The sequence below is a fragment of the Salmo salar genome, chromosome ssa19 (genome assembly GCF_905237065.1).
Source record: "Salmo salar chromosome ssa19, Ssal_v3.1, whole genome shotgun sequence".
Classification (NCBI taxonomy): domain Eukaryota; kingdom Metazoa; phylum Chordata; class Actinopteri; order Salmoniformes; family Salmonidae; genus Salmo; species Salmo salar.
The window spans coordinates 57256871-57273921 of record NC_059460.1 but is presented as its reverse complement, the minus strand read 5'-3'; the positions used below and the strand labels follow the sequence as shown (position 1 = coordinate 57273921).

At 42.3% G+C, this 17051-nt stretch overlaps 1 protein-coding gene across 1 annotated transcript in view; it reads left to right on the top strand.

The window, feature by feature from the left end:
• The window catches only part of wdr90 (WD repeat domain 90), a 50520-nt gene that overhangs the window by 3342 nt on the left and 30127 nt on the right, over positions 1–17051 (top strand). The window contains exons 4-14 of the mRNA XM_014158909.2: positions 7212–7350; positions 7568–7738; positions 11237–11363; positions 11662–11729; positions 11930–12042; positions 12258–12497; positions 12667–12729; positions 12850–12918; positions 14001–14111; positions 14379–14524; positions 14739–14796. Of these exons, the coding sequence (XP_014014384.2) occupies positions 7212–7350; positions 7568–7738; positions 11237–11363; positions 11662–11729; positions 11930–12042; positions 12258–12497; positions 12667–12729; positions 12850–12918; positions 14001–14111; positions 14379–14524; positions 14739–14796 (1305 nt within the window). The remainder of the gene's footprint in view (positions 1–7211; positions 7351–7567; positions 7739–11236; positions 11364–11661; positions 11730–11929; positions 12043–12257; positions 12498–12666; positions 12730–12849; positions 12919–14000; positions 14112–14378; positions 14525–14738; positions 14797–17051) is intronic.

The following is a 17051-nucleotide window of genomic DNA, read 5'->3' as shown; positions in this document are numbered from 1 at the left end:
AGTTGTCTAATAATTCTGCACACTAACAGTTGCCTAATAATTGTGCACACTTATATTTCCCTGAGAAAGACAAAACTCATTTTTCCTTTGTTAAAAATTCAGGTTTGAGGTTCAATAACATTTTGGATTGACTGAGAGCATTGTGTTTGTTCAACAATAAAATTAATTCAGAGGAATACAATTTGCCTAATAATTGTGCACGCAGTGTAGTATTGCCAGTGTAACAGTATAGCTTCCGTCCCTCTCCTCGCTCCTACCTGGGCTCGAACCAGGAACACATTGACAACAGCCACCCTCGAAGCAGTGTTACCCATGCAGAGCAAGGGGAACAACTACTCCAAGTCTCAGAGCATGTGACGTTTGGAACGCTATTAGCGCGCACCCCGCTAACCAGCTAGCCATTTCACATCGGTTACACCAGCCTAATCTCGGGAGTTGATAGGCTTGAAGTCATAAACAGCACAATGCTTGAAGCATTGCGAAGAACTGCTGGCAAACGCACAAAAGTGCTGTTTGAATGAATGCATACGAGCCTGCTGGTGCCTACCATCGCTCAGTCAGACTGCTCTATCAAATCATAAAGTTAATTCTAACATAATAACACACAGAAATACGAGCCTTTGGTCATTAAAATGGTAGAATCCGGAAACTATCATTTAGAAAACAAAACGTTTATTCTTTCAGTGAAATACGGAATCGTTCCGTATTTTATCTAACAGATGGCATCCCTAAGTCTAAATATTGCTGTTACATTGTACAACCTTCAATGTTATGTCATAATTAATTACGGCCTTTGTTAGGAATAAATGGACTTCACACAGTTCGCAATGAGCCAGGCTGCCCAAACTGCTGCATATACCCTGACTGCTTGCACGGAACGCAAGAGAAGTGACACAATTTCCCTAGTTATAAGAAATTCATGTTAGCAGGCAATATTAACTAAATATGTAGGTTTAAAAATATATACTTGTGTATTGATTTTAAAGAACGGCATTGATGTTTATGGTTAGGTACATTTTGGTGCAACGACAGTGTTTTTTTTCCGCAAATGCGCTTGTTAAATCATCACCCGTTTGTCGAAGTAGGCTGTGATTCAATGAGAAATTAACAGGCACCGCATCGATTATATGCAACGCAGGACACGCTAGATAAACTAGTAATATCATCAACCATGTGTAGTTAACTAGTGATTATGTTAGGATGTTTTTTTTTATATAAGATAAGTTTGATGCTAGCTAGCAACTTACCTTGGCTTCTTGCTGCCCTCGCGTAACAGGTAGTCAGCCTGCCACGCAGGCTCCTCGTGGAGTGCAATGTAAGGCAGGTGGTTAGAGCGTTGGACTAGTAACGGGAAGGTTGCAAAAACGAATCCCCGAGCTGACAAGGTAAAAATCTGTCGTTCTGCCCCTGAACAAGGCAGTTAACCCACCGTTCCTAGGCCGTCATTGAAAATAAGAATGTGTTCTTAACTGACTTGCCTAGTTAAATAAAGGTGTATAAAAATAATAATAATCGGCAAATCGGTGTCCAAAAATGCCGATTACCGATTGTTATGAAAACTTGAAATCGGCCGATTAATCGGTCGACCTCTACTAGGAAGGAACACAATGGCATTGTCAGGCGTGTAATTACATACTTTATAAAACTGATTTATATAGGAACTCTGTGTTGTGAGGCATGTTATTATTCAACAAGGGCGTAGTACTTAGTATTTTGATAGTATGATAGATTGGTATAGCACTGATAAAATAAATGTATGCCTCATAATTCTAAGGAATTTGCCGTGTTAAAGGTCAAATAACATTACTATTCAGAACAGTCTGTCTCCTCTCTCTCCCACTTCCACAACACTCAATACCTGTTTTTATACTGAACAAAAATATAAACGTAACATGCAACAATTTAAACGATTTTACTGAGTTACAGTTCATATAAGGAAATCAGTCATTTGAAATAAATTCATTAGGCACTAATCTATGGATTTCACATGACTGGGAAGGGGTGCAGCCATGGGTGGGCCTGGGAAGGCATAGGACCACCCACTGGGCTGGCGTGGTTACACGTGGTCTGTGGTTGTGAGGCCGGTTGGACATACTGCCAAATTCTCTAAAACGACATTGGATGAGGCTTATGGTAGAGAAATTAGCATTCAATTCTCTGGAAACAGCTCTGGTGGACATTCGTGCAGTCAGCATGCCAATTGCAATCTTCCTCAACTTGAGACAGCTGTGGCATTGTGTTGTGTGACAAAACTGCAAATTTTAGAGTGGCCTTTTATTGTCCCCAGTACAAGGTGCACCTGTGTAATGATCATGCTGTTTAATCAGCTTCTTGATATGCCACACCTGACAGGTGGATGGATTATCTTGGCAGAGGAAAAATGCTCACTAACAGGGATGTAAACAAATTTGTGCACAACATTTTAGAGAAATGCTTGTGCATATGGAGAATTTCTGGAATCTTTTATTTCAGCGCATGAAACATGGCCCCAACACTTTACATGTTGCGTTTATATTTTTGTTGACTATAGTAGCATGCCTCTCGAACTGATTCTCAGTAGAACACCACTTGTTCCTTGTGGTATTGATCTACCTGCTAGAATTGGCTGCTTCATGTGTTTTATACCCAACCTTTCAGTTTGGAAGTGCTGTAATTCCTATGGATTTAAAACCCAAGGTTATTTTGCCACCACTCATTGGGAATTATGGCATTTAGTTGAGATCTTAACTGGAATTGGGAAAATAAGCCTTCTAAGCTGTCTGTCTAAGCTTCTTAGATTTATCCATCTAATTATTGAACGAGTAATATAAATCTCTCTTAGTTTTAAGCCTACACTAGTTCATTAGACTAGTTGTTTTAGTGCCTCTATAATACAGTCTAGGTTTTAGCACCTCGAGTCTCACGTTCAGCTCTGTTATTGTCTTGTCTAGGGTTTTGGGGGATTATGTTATTCTAATATCCTTGCATTTAGCCAGGGCCCATATTCATAGCCTCTGAGTGGGAGTGCTGGTCTAAAATCAGTTTTCTCTCGATCATAATGAATAAGATTAGTAGGGGACCTGATCCTAGATCAGTACTCCTATTCCGAGACCCTTTATGAATACGTGTGCTGTTCAGGTATTCAACCATGGAACTCTCCTTGATAAGTTACCAGACAAAATCATGACTGGTATTGTTGATTCCAGCTTTATGGATGTTACATTTGCAGGCAAAATCGCAACTTGAATGTCTCACAGAATGGACAAACAAAATGTAAATTAAGCTTTTGATGTGTGTGTCTATAGGTCCCCTTGGAATATAGTGTATATCCAAATATTGGCATGTTGGCCAAATAAAACAAAAAGAGGGACTATGGTTGCAACATGAAATGGCCAAGATTTTGGTGAGACTGAACATATTAGCTGAAGTCTGAGTTTGTCTCTTAGGTCACAACATGAATAGGCATTTTGAAGGAAAGGCTTGGCTGAACACAAAAAAAGGAAACATTTGAAAAGGTTGTAATTTCTATTATTACTTTAGAGAGGAAATACAACCGTTATGGATATTACACCCATTGACATTCAAATCTTAAAGATTTCTTTATCAAAATCTATCATAACACATTTGTTGTCATCCTGGAACCTTTGTAAAATGTCAGCAGATAGAATAGTACCTAAATAATGTCTGCACTACAAAATATACTGAACAAAAATATGAACGCAACAATTTCAACGATTTTACTGAGTTACAGTTCATGTAAGGAAATCATTCAATTTAAATATATTCATTAGGTCCTAATCAATGGATTTCACATGACTGGGCAGGGTCACGGCCATGGGTGAGCCTGGGAGGGCATAGGTCCACCCATTGGGGCGCCAGCCCAGCCAATTAGAATGAGTTTTCCCCACAAAAGGGCTTTATTACAGACAGAAATACTCCTCTGTTTCATCAGCTGTCTGGGTGGCTGGTCTCAGATGATCCCACAGGTGAAGAAGTCTGATATGGAGATCCTGGGCTGGCTAGGTTACACGTGGTCTGCAGTTGTGAGGCCAGTTGGACGTACTGCCAAATTCTCTAAAACAACGTTAGAAGTGGTTTATGGTAGAGAAATTAACATTAAATTCTCTGGCAACAGCTCTGGGGGACATCTTTTATTTCAGCTCATGAAACATGGGACCAATACTTTACATGTTGCGTTTACATTTTTGGTCAGTATATCTATCTGCCTGCCTGCCTGCCTGCCTGCCTGCCTGCCTGCCTGCCTGCCTGCCTGCCTGCCTGCCTGCATGCATTCATTCATTCATTCATTCATTTTGGAATAATTCACTTTTTTTGTCAGGGTGACCTTCCCCCTGGGATTGCCCGTATGGTTTCTTGCTACCATTATAAGTTTTGTCGCATCTACCTCGTCTCTGATTCTATCTGGGTTCTTTGTCTCGTGGGTTTCATAACCACGTCTTTATAACAGTTAAATCATGATGAGACATTCATTTGTTCAACCATTTATCTGAACATGCTCATCTTAACACATACGAACCCCCATGATGCTCTGCGGCACAACCCCAATACACAACTCCTCCTACATGAACTTTTGGGAGAGTTTATTCTACAAGTCCAAGCGTTGAGGTGCCCGCCTATCTCTCGTAGTGTTTGGTGTGTAGCCCATTCACTCACGCTGACCAGATCCAGTACTTTGTTCTTAACTAGAGCTTCGAAGTCAGCCTCGACTTTTGGTTTGATAGTATAAGTTAAGCGTCGTGCTTTCAAAAACGTTGGTTTGTGTCTGACACGAGATACAGCTGCCCCTGTGTCAATCTCCATATGTACTGGCTGCCCCTCTAGTTAGGGAGAGACATAATAGCCATGCACCTCCCTCCCCCCCAGCAACAGTCAGGATTTTCAGTGTGACTTCCTTGTCTGAGTCTCTCACCTCAATGTTTTCCTGCTCAACAGCGTGAACATATATTTTTATTTTGTTGGACTGTCTGTTTGTTTTCAGTCTTTGACGTTTTCTCTGAGCGCGAAGTTGCCCTTTATATCACAGGCTCGGAAATTCATGTCCTTACATCAGCACGTAGACGCCTGATGTCCCGCTTTGCCACAGCGGAAGCATGTGCCTTGATTTCCCTGTCTCTGATTCTCAGTTGAATTCATCAGGAAAAGTACACAACTGCTGAGCCTCCACATCTAGGTCCATGGACACACTGACTTCAATGGCCCTTGCCAAGGTCAGATTACTTTAAGTCAATAGTCTCTTTTGTATAGTGTTAGCAATTGATGTTATTCTTCAATAACACAAACTCCAAAGCAAATCAGGGGGAGAAAAATAGGTTTATTTGAGAAGGACAAATCAAGATGTTATGTTGGGAGGTAGATGTTCAGTCTCCCCTCTCCTCAGCTTTTCTCCACGAACAAAGGAACAGGATGCCATTTATAACCCCTCACCCTAGCCTAGGGTTGACCAATCCGAACTCCTTGCAGGACAACTGGCCAATGGCCAAATAACTGTCCTGCTCCCAACTCAATGTACAGACCGTAACACACACAGCTCTGAGTTCAGGAGTGACAGTCCACAGATTCTAAACAGCTGTTGAACTGAAAACCAACTCTTATTGATCGTTAATCCTAGTCCTCTCGTCCTTTGCGTTGTGTACTTATCTTCAAAATATTCTTATAGTAGCTTCACTCTGTCTCTAGTTGTGTAATTTAGAACATCATTCAACACAGTGCTCTGATTTAGTTTATTTAATGCAGCAGCAAACATTGTCACTGATGCTCTCTCTTCCTGATTTATTTGGTGGAACCTAAACCTTTCAGCAACAACTAGTGGTTTTGGTGAAAAATGTCCTTTCAGTATTTCCACAATATCCCCATATGTCTTATTACCTGGCCTGTCTGGCTGTAGTAGGCTGCATAGCAAACCCAATGTCCCTGGCCCCGTAACACAAAAATGTAGGCACAATTTTGTCCTCAATGTAATTTGAAGAACAAAATAGTCAAACCGCTCTGTATATGAGCTCCACTGCTCAATGCTTTCATCAAACTGTCCAATGTTTCCAACAATTTTCAACCGTTTTTCGTTTCTCAAAAGGCTCCTGATTTGTCACTCACTTCAATATTGTCCTCAACCATGGCAACATTCTGTTCTGCCACAGCAATATTTTCCTCTGTCACGTGATGTTCATTCATCTCACTCACTAACGTTTCATCCTCAAGTTTGCTAATGTAGCAGTTTTTTATTTCAAAGTTCATCTTCACAGTTGAATAAATGTATTTTCCTTTATTCACTGAATATTCCTCCCTTTAAAATTAGTTTTTTTTCCTGCTCCGTCCGTCCATGACGATGCTTACGCTCTCTCTTAGCTAGTTCAACTGCACTTGCCTCTGCTAGCAATACACTGTGCTAACATTAGCCTAGACTGTACCACGGAAAATAACAATTTAAACTTGTAAAAACTGACTTCTTCCAGACAGAATAGTTCCTGTAGGTTTAGACTCACTCGTCGGCAGTCTTTGGTTATGTCTCGTGAGTTTCATAATCACATCTTTATAATAATGAGACGGGAGACCAGGAATGAGTTCAACCATTTATTTGAACTTACTCATCTTAACATATACAAACCCCTATGATGCTCTGCGGCAGAACCCCAATACACAAGACCTAGTACCTCATTTTGACAAGGTTGATTTCTTCCACCCAAGGGCACCCAAAGCCATGCTTGAAAGTTGGACACGCTATATCATTCTGTCATTAGATTTGCCTAGGTGTTCAGTGGATCACTTATCACTCACATCATGGTTGCAAAGAGTGAAATAGACCTATTCTCACTCTAGATTTAGGGTTGTGACGGTATTGGAATTTTGGATGCCTAATTGGCCAGACTAATGACGCGGTTTGAATAGCAAAAATAAAAACATATTTTTAGACACACATTTTCTCCTTCGCTCCTGATTGCATGTGCTGCCATAGAAACAGAATTCATCTATTAATTATATTTCTGTGTGCTGCTGCTACATTGTGGGGGTTGTTGCCTCTGCAACCCAAGACTTTGTTGCTCCTTGCCGAATCAAGAAGCTAGCAAAGTTTCATCGCGTTGTTAAGAGTCCATTTACCTCAAACGAACTAAACTGTACAAATCAGTATTCACATTTTTACCAGTTACCAGTACAACCCCACCATAAGAATTAAAGGTACTATATTTGACCTCCGTTTCCTCTGCTGTTTTTTGTAGGAGGGCCAGGTGATCCGTGTCTCCTTCTCCAACCTGTTTAAGGAGTTCAAGTCCACAGCCACCTGGCTGCAGTTCCCCTTCCTGTGTGGAGCGGCCAAGGGCTCGGTGTACGAGAGCACTGCAAAAACAGCCAGACACGGTAAAAACATACATCTTCACTGAACATAGTGACACAGTTACAACAACAATCACGTTCAAGCAAAACTGGTTGAATTTTAACAGCTAAAAGCTGGTCATTTGATTCAGATTTGTCGAGTTTTGCCTTCTGTGATGTCTTCACTGAACATGGCTAAACCAGGTAATTACAATTGTACTGCGGTGTTCCTTGATCATGACCAAGTTCTTCTATTGGCCAGGACTGGTGGGTCCCGCCCCCTCTACGGTGCGCTGGACCTGTCTGATGATGGACCTGCAGTACGTTCTCTCTGTCTACCTCAACCGCCGCCACAGCCACCTGAAGACAGTGAAACTGTGTGCCAACATGTCCGTGAAAAACATGTTCACCAGTGACCTGGTGCTAGACCCTGGTGAGACTGTGACCCAAAGCTATCACAGGGTTTTATAATAGGATTATAATGTAATATAGTGTTAGATGCTTCATGTCAGGTTTACCAATGACTGTGTATGTGCACAAAATGAAATTGCATTCTGGTGAACAATCTGGGAGAAAATTCCTGTCTCAATGTTTTTAATGTTTCCACAGAACTAGCTATTAGTTAACTTTTTTATTAGTAATAATGTGTCAGCTTTTGTCATTGAGGAAGAATGTTCCCTGAGATTGGAGAGGTAGAACTTGCAGCGCAATCTACGTCACAAATATTTTACAGGCTGACTACACCGCTCGTGTCGTGTGCGCGAGCGTTGCAAAATAAATGTAGAAATCTATATTATTCAATTATTGCACCCACACTGCTCGCATGCGCCAACGAGCGTCTGCGTTGCCAAGGGCCAAAATAGAAGTCAGTTCTATTTCTGACGCAGATTGTGCTGCAAGTCCTGCCTCTCCCATCTCCTCATTGGTTTATAGAAGCAGGTGCCCACGTGCCATCTCCTCATTGGTTATACCCACGTGGGTGACTGAAAGACGAAGTAGGTCGGTGGCGGTAATGCACGTAATTTATGAAAGTTGCCAGTCGCAATATAAAGTCAAGAGAAGAAAAAGCCTAGAAGGACGAGAGATTTCAAACGATTCGGTTGACCGTTTTATGTGTGGATTAATTGTCGGAGTAGAGGACCTTGTGCATTTCAGGTAAAATAACAATGTTTATATCCCAGGACAAATTAGCTAGCAACAGCAAGCTAGCTAAATAGGACAAATTAGCTAACAAGTGCAAGCTAGCTAGCTAAATTGCCATAAAGGTTTAATGCTTTTCGACCCAAATTAATGTAATTGGTTCAGTTTTTGATATTTTAACCTGCGTGTCGTGATCGCGTTTGGTGTGGGGGAACAAAATAAATGTATGCACGATGGCTCTCGTTGGCGTGTGCGAGCAGTGTGGGTGCAATAATGGAATAATATAGATTTCAAAATGTATTTTGCAACGCTCGCGCACGCGACGCAAGTGGTGTAGTCAGCCTGTAAAGTGCCAGCAGTTCACTCTCATTTGCTAGTGAAAGAAATTAAATGAAAGGTCGAAAAATAACTGGTCGCACAATGCTGCGTCCCATTAGGTGTATTTTCCACGTAACATTACAAGGATCACGCAACCTGATATACTGTAACTGTAATTATGATCCACGTCACAAAAAGCAGTACAAAAGTATAATAAAAAATAAATTAACATATTGGCATTAAATGGAGTCGGGAATTTTGAAGACTGCGCGATGAAGAATGAATGAGTGTCCAGTATTAGCTATAGAGGCAATCCTTCTAAAATGCCTTTGCACTAGATTCGAGATTTTATACATCTTCGAAACTCTGAAATGATGTATGCGCTGCAAAGAAATACAATAGGCACCTTTACATAGGCTGAAACAGCGGACTCTTTTAGCGAGCAGCGTTCATATTCCCTTTGCGGTAGCCTAGCGAGCAGCGTTCATATTCCCTTTGCGGTAGCCTAGCGAGCAGCGTTCATATTCCCTTTGCGGTAGCCTAGCGAGCAGCGTTCATATTCCCTTTGCGGTAGCCTACTTAAGCTTTGTGTAGCCAGTTTGCGGTCTGTGTCGATGCGATCTTTTGTTTTAATGTTTTCAAAATTATTTTGCTTTTAGTGTTGATTAGGAACTGTCTCTAAAAAGCCAATACTTGTGAGCTGGCCCTAGTGATTGGCCCTGTTTGAGAGGTGACAAGCGTTCCTCTACTATAGAGACTAAACTTGGGGGCATGTGCTAAGAAAAACGTTGTGGATAATTATCTCCATTCTACACTGTACATGTAATGGAATAAACATACAGACAATCTGTGCTAATTCCACAAAACATATTTATTTTATATGTTCTGTACTTATCAGTATGAATTTTTTATTTGTTTTGTAAATACCTTTTCAGAGGACTGAACTGAACCAGGTGTGATCCATAATGTTTGTCTAAGGACATGAATCTCCAATTTGCCGCATGCGTCTAGTACTCTTAAAAAGTTGGACAGGGTTGGCAGGTCTGGGGAGCTTTCAAGGCCAGCGTGGTTGTGAACAGAGCACTACACTTAAGACCCCATTCAGTGTAGAAACATTCACTCACCTGCCAGCTTATTAGGTACACCCATTTAGTACCGGGGAAGACCCACCTTTGCCCCTAGAACAGCCTGAATTTTTCGAGGCACTCTACAAGGTGTCGGAAACATTCCACAGGGATGTTGGTCCATGCTGATGTGACGGCATCACGCAGTTGTTGCAGATTGGACGGCGCTACATTCATGCTGCGAACAGCCCTTTCCATTTTATCCCAAATATGCCCTATTGGGTTGAGGTCTGGGGACTAAGCAGGCCGCTCAAGTAAGCTGAACTCGCTGTCATGTTCTAGGCAATGTTTTTCCACTGCTTAATTGTCTAGTGTTGGTGATCGTGTGCCCACTGGAGCCGCTTCTTCTTGTTTTTAGCTGATAGGAGTGGAACTCTGGCTTTTGCAGCAGATGACCACACCATCTGTGACAAGGATCGACGAGTTGTGTGTTCCGAGATGCCGTTCTGCACACCGCTGTTGGGTTGCGCTGTTATTTGTCTATTTGAGGCCGACTGTTAGCTTGCACAACTCTTGCCATTTTCCTTTGACCTCATCAACAAGCTGTTTTCGCCCACAGAACTGCCGCTGACTGGATGTTTTTTTATTTATTTGTCGCACTATTCTCGGTAAATCCTAGACACTGTCATGCGTGAAAAGCCAAGGAAGTTGGCCGTTTCTGAGATACTGGATCCGGTACACCTGGCACCAACGATTATACCGCACTCAAAGTTGCTTAGGTCACTCGTTTTGCCCATTCAAACGTTAAATCGAACAGTAACTGAATGCCTCTATGCCAGTCTGCCTGCTTTATATAGCAAGCCACGTGACTCACTGTCTGTAGGAGCGATCCATTTTCATGAACGGGGTGGTGAATAGCATAGTTAAGCAAATATATTTCAGTTAAGGGCTCATTTTCTTCAGGATGTTCAAAGGCCAGGGCCTTATCTCTGCATTTTTATAGATAAAATGCAGAGAATCCTTCAGCTGAGCCTATTTACAAGACCATTTCCTTAGTTTGGCATATTTTTTTAGTTTAGAAAATGTTTAACAGATGAACCTTCAACCTGCTTATTTCAGACCATTTCCTGAATTTAAAGTGCATTTCTTTGTACTTGAAATTTTTCAAAAACAGCTGAACCTACTTATTCATGGCCATCTCCTGAGTTTGAAGTACTTACTTTTATTTCAAAAAGAATTATTCAACTCAACCACAGTGCAATTGACCAGGCTGTGTGGGGGTGCAATCAATTGCGTTAATTCAATGTGCCTCCCTCAAGGTTCTAGCCCAGGTCCAAGGCTCTCTTCAATCTCTTCAATATTCTTCAAGAAATTCCTCATCTTTTTATCCTTTGTTCATTTCCCTCCAGGAGTGTCCTTCAATGAGGCAAAGCAGGCCGGGTTGGCGTCATCTCTGGGCACAGGCCCCATGCCTAGGGAGATGTCCTTCCCTGTTCCCAAGGGAGGCAGCTGGCATGACCTCTATGACTACATCAGGTGGGTGGCCTCATCAGGGTGGCCTTCAAATGGGAGAAAACGGAGTTGCAAAAGCGAGCGACTACCTGGACTTGTCCAAAAATAACTGCTTCTTTTCGTTGTCTGTTAAATAACATTTTGAAATGTTTTGCACCGGTATGCCCTAATGAACCGCTATCCAGTTACCATAGACAGGGTGAATTGAGCTGCTGACGCTATGCACATCATCTAGTTTCAGTCGTTATTGAAGTGTCATCTTGCCTTTCAACTGCTTCTTATGTTTAAAACTTTCGAGCTGCTACTTTGTTTATTCTAACAGGTTTCCATCAGACGGAGCCAAGATGCCCTTTGACTCCATTCAGAAAGGCTATCCCAGCGCTGTATCTAGTAAGTGGACAGCACTATAACGCCTATGAGAGTTTGATTTACCTCAGTAATTCCAATGAAGTTAAGAATAGATGTGCCTAAGCAGCAATTGTGACAAATGCAGTGATTACTATGTTAGTGTATAATTACAGTAGAATGAAAACATTAATTGCACCGTACAAATTCTGTAGTAACAGCACGTTATTGTTGTCTTGCCCCAGCATGTTCCCCAGCAGAGAGGAGTCCCATGAGAGAGATGTCTCGCAGTGTGAACATCAGCAAACCAGTGCAGGACAGAGTGTCACTCATCCAGCAGATCACCACCCCCAAACTAGTAAGACAATAGCCTGGGTGGGTGGTTGGTTGGTTTGTGTGTGTGTGTGTGTTCTTTGTGTCTGAAATTGTATTTTCATGCTCGTAAGTATATGTGTATATCTGTGGTCGTCCCATTTTCTGTATACAGTCTGTGTCAGACTGTCTGTTCTGTATACAATTACAAACGGCTGTATTTCGCATTGTCATAACCTGATGTGCCGTTTCCTCCCCCAGCACCCAAGGCATCGCACCACTCTGGAGACGTCCAGTATTGCTGAGCTGGGAGTGGTCACATCTGGCCTAAACGGCCAAGACATATCACAGGACGACAACCTGGGAAAAGGTCAGGGGTTGAGGACCTCCAGGTCGCACCGCTCGGCTGTCAGGATACCGTGCACGGACGATGGGGGCGTGCATGTTTATGCCCACACCGAGGATGACATCAACACCCACAGAGACGACAGTGACAAAGAGGTGAGTCACACCATTTAGCACTTACACACACATCTCTCAATTTACACCTCCCCACATTTATGTAACAGACCTCTTTCACAAAGTCACTTCCTGTGCTTTCCCTGCTCCTACACACTGCTTTGTTTCTGTATTGTTGAAGGATTCCGTATTCATCTCTTTACGTTTCCAGATTGTTTATACAGCAGTCTCAAGACCTGTCACTCTTCCCATAGCCAAGGAATCCCAACAGCGGGTAAGAAAAGACAAGAAAAAAGAGATTGACTTTAGTTTTTGAAACACCTGATGACTTTGTTACTTACCGTACAATAATATTGTACAGAATATTGTGTGAATCCTGTTTCTGTCTACTCAGAAGCTGCATCCTGACCCCATCCTCAGGCTAAACAAAATCATTGGTTTCGGGGGAGCCACTATGAAATGTGTAAGTTTCAAGGTGGCAATGTGTTTGTTTACGCTGTGAGATGTGTTTTCACACGGGGGCCTCACGAGTGGCGCAGCGGTTTAAGGCACCGCGTCGCATTCCTTTAGGCGTCACCACAGACTCGGGTTCGATCCCAGGCTGTGTCACAACCGTCCGTGACCGGGAGTCCAATAGTGCGGCGCACAATTGGACCAGCGTAGTCCGGGTTAGGGGAGGGTTTGGCCGGGGGTGCTTTACTTGGTTCATCGCTCTCTAGCGACTCCCTATGACGGGCTGGGAGCCTGTAGGCTGACTTCTGTCATCAGTTGAACGCTGTTTCCTCCGACACATTGGTGCAGCTGGCTTCCGGGTTAAGCGGGCAGATGTTAAAAAGCGTGGTTTGGCGGTTTATGTTTCGGCGGACGCATGGCTCGACCTTCGCCTCTCCCGAGCCCGTTGAGGAGTTGCAGCGATGAGACAAGATAGAAATTGGGGAGGAAAAGGGGGTTAAAAAGTCCTGTATGTCATGTGAAATAAATAAAGGAAAACTTTTATATACGTTGCCGTATATTAGATATCATACAATTTTTATATGTTACAAATATAATATCAGATATGAGTCTCTCTCGCTCTGTGTGATCATATATGACAAAACTATATATCATATACACAAGTACTGTATATTTAAGAAATAAGGCCCGAGGGGGTGTGGTATATGGCCAATATACCACAGCTAAGGACTGTTCTTATGCACAACGCAGAGTGCCTGGATACAGCCCTATATTGGCCGTATACCACAAACACCCGAGGTGCTTTATTGCTATTATAAAGTGGCTACCAACGTAGTTAGAGCAGTAAAAATGTACATTTTGTCATATCCGTAGCATACAAGCATTTCGCTACGCTCGCATTAACATCTGCTAACCATGTGTATGTGACAAATAAAATTTGATTTGATATATCGCAGCTTTCACTCAATCGGCACTCAGGGCTCAAACCACCCAGTTTATAATGTCTGATATACCACGGCTTTCAGCCAATCAGCATCCAGGATTCAAACTACTCAGTTCATAAATACCAATCTACTACCGCTCTCCCTGTAGGCTCTATGGACTAAGTCTGGGGATACGGTGGTGTATCCCTGTCACGCCATCATCGTCTCCATGAAGATCTCCTCCGGACAGCAGAGGTTCTTCATCGGCCACACTGATAAGGTGTAACACACAGTTTAATGAAATATCCTGAATACACACACAATACACACTCGCAAACAGCGCCACTGTTGTCATAGTAGGCCATATGCCACTTCAAATATTTGGCCTGGCTGGTGCTTTAGACGTTGTACTATAACAGGTTTTGAATGAGATGCCACAGCAGGTTATGAGAGTCCCGTGGTCTTTTTTGACGCTAGCGCTGAATTTTATCACTGTCAAAGTGGCATCAATGTCACCTCACAGTATGTTGTCTCTGTGTGCTGTCAGGTGTCTGCTCTCACGTTCAATGGGAACAGCACAGTGCTGGCCTCGGCCCAGACCGGCATTCAGAGTGTGGTGCGGGTTTGGAACTACCTCAAGGCCAGCTGCTTGGCCATGTTCAAGACCCACGCTCACTCACTGTCCTCGTTGAGGTGACCGTTCACATATAAATTCACACACCTCTTCACCTCACATCTCCCCTTTTTATGTAACTCCACTTCACATTTGATTTTCCCCTGTGTGTTCCTGGTCCATTGTCCTCATTAAGCTAACCACACGCATATACAGTATAATACAACACACACACATTCGCTTTAAGAACTGATATTCACTCTGTTCATGACTTGCGCTTCTTGTTTTCCTCAGCTTCTCCTACAGCGGTGGGGTTCTATGTGGAGTGGGGAAAGACGGCCACAGTAAAACAGTAAGCACCACAGCCAACATAGCCATGATATGATGCGTGACTCGGAAGAATTGTTTGCAGATATTATATTCAAAGGATACAGTCCATGACTAGGAAGAATGGTATACAGATTGTATTCTTAATGTAATCCATATATACAATTCTGTTTAAACAATTCTTCTTAGTCACGTTTTGGCTACAGCCAAGACGACCTTATTCAGTCTTAATCTCAGTTTGTTTCAGGTTAAACAATTATCTTTCTTTTGGCCTTCTAGCTGCTTTCTTACCTGAGAACAAAACAGTCTGTTTACCATGGCTACCCAGCTAGGGAGCAACCAAGGTCAATAGAAAAACATTTCAGCGCACTGCTTAGGGACCTAATAAGAAACGCTCTGAGGGGAAAAAGCAATTCATTATCGTCATGACTTTTACCATAGCTTCGCAATCAGTGTTAGTTACCTTTTGGTTGACTGATTGCTGTGACTGTGAACAGAAAGTTAATTGCTTGTTGTTTGGCGGAGGCGGCCTAACTTAAAAAAAACTATTATTTGTCACATGCTTCGTAAACAACAGGTGTAGACTAACAGTGAAATGCTTACGGGTCCTTTTTCAACAATGCAGAGTTAACGATAAAAAATGGTGAATAAGATTGAATAACAATGACAAGTAAAAATAACTTTATATAGGGTGTAGCAAATAACATGGCTATATCCAGGGTGTAGCAAATAACATGGCTATATCCAGGGAGTAGCAAATAACATGGCTATATCCAGGGAGTAGAAAATAACATGGCTATATCCAGGGTGTAGAAAATAACATGGCTATATCCAGGGTGTAGCAAATAACATGGCTATATCCAGGGTGTAGCAAATAACATGGCTATATCCAGGGAGTAGAAAATAACATGGCTAAATCCAGGGAGTAGAAAATAACATGGCTATATCCAGGGTGTAGCAAATAACATGGCTAAATCCAGGGAGTAGCAAATAACATGGCTAAATCCAGGGAGTAGCAAATAACATGGCTATATACAGGGAGTAGCAAATAACATGGCTATATACAGGGAGTAGCAAATAACATGGCTATATACAGGGAGTAGCAAATAACATGGCTATATACAGGGAGTAGCAAATAACATGGCTATATACAGGGAGTAGCAAACAACATGGCTATATACAGGGAGTTGCAAATAACATGGCTATATTTTTTTATTATTTAATCTTTATTTATCTGGGAAAGTAAGTTAAGAACAAATTCTTATTTACAATGACGGCCTACCAAAAGGCGAAAGGCCTCCTGCGGGGCCTGGGATTAAAAATAATAAATAAATAAAATACAATTTGTAAGTCGCTCTGGATAAGAGCGTCTGCTAAATGACGTAAATGTAATGTAAATGTAATATAAATTGACCTGTAATATGACCTTTAACAGAATGTGGCTGGCAGAACGGGTGTTGTATGTTGAGGATGAGAGCTGCAGTAGATATCTCAGATGGGGGGGAGTGAGGCCTAAGAGGGTTTTATAAATAAGCATCAACCAGTGGGTCTTGCGACGGGTATACAGAGATGACCAGTTTACAGAGGACTATAGAGTACAGTGATGTGTCCTATAAGGAGCATTGGTGGCAAATCTGATGGCCGAATGGTAAATAACATCTAGCCGCTCGAGAGCACCCTTAACTGCCGATCTATAAATTATGTCTCCGTAATCTAGCATGGGTAGGATGGTCATCTGAATCAGGGTTCGTTTGGCAGCTGGGGTGAAAGAGGAGCGATTATGATAGAGGAAACCAAGTCTAGATTTAACTTTGGCCTGCAGCTTTGATATGTGCTGAGAGAAGGACAGTGCACCTTCAAGCCATACTCCCAAGTACTTGTATGAGGTGTCTACCTCAAGCTCTAAACCCTCAGAGGTAGTAATCACACCGGTGGGAGGTGGGGCATTCTTCTTACCAAACCACATGACTTTTGTGTAGGTGTTCAGAACAAGGTTAAGGGTAGAGGAAGTTTGTTGGACACCAAGAAAGCTTTGTTGTAGAGCATTTAACACAAAATCCACTGAGGGGCCAGCTGAGTATAAGACTGTATAATCTGCATATAAATGGTTGAGAGATCTTCTTACTGCCTGAGTTATGTTGTTGATGTAAATTGATAAGAACGTGGGTCCTAGAATCGAGCCTTGGGGTACTTAGTGACAGGCAGTGGCTGAGACAGAAGATTTTCTGACTTTCTACACTGCACTCTTTGAGAGAGGTAGTTAGCAAACCAGCCCAAAGA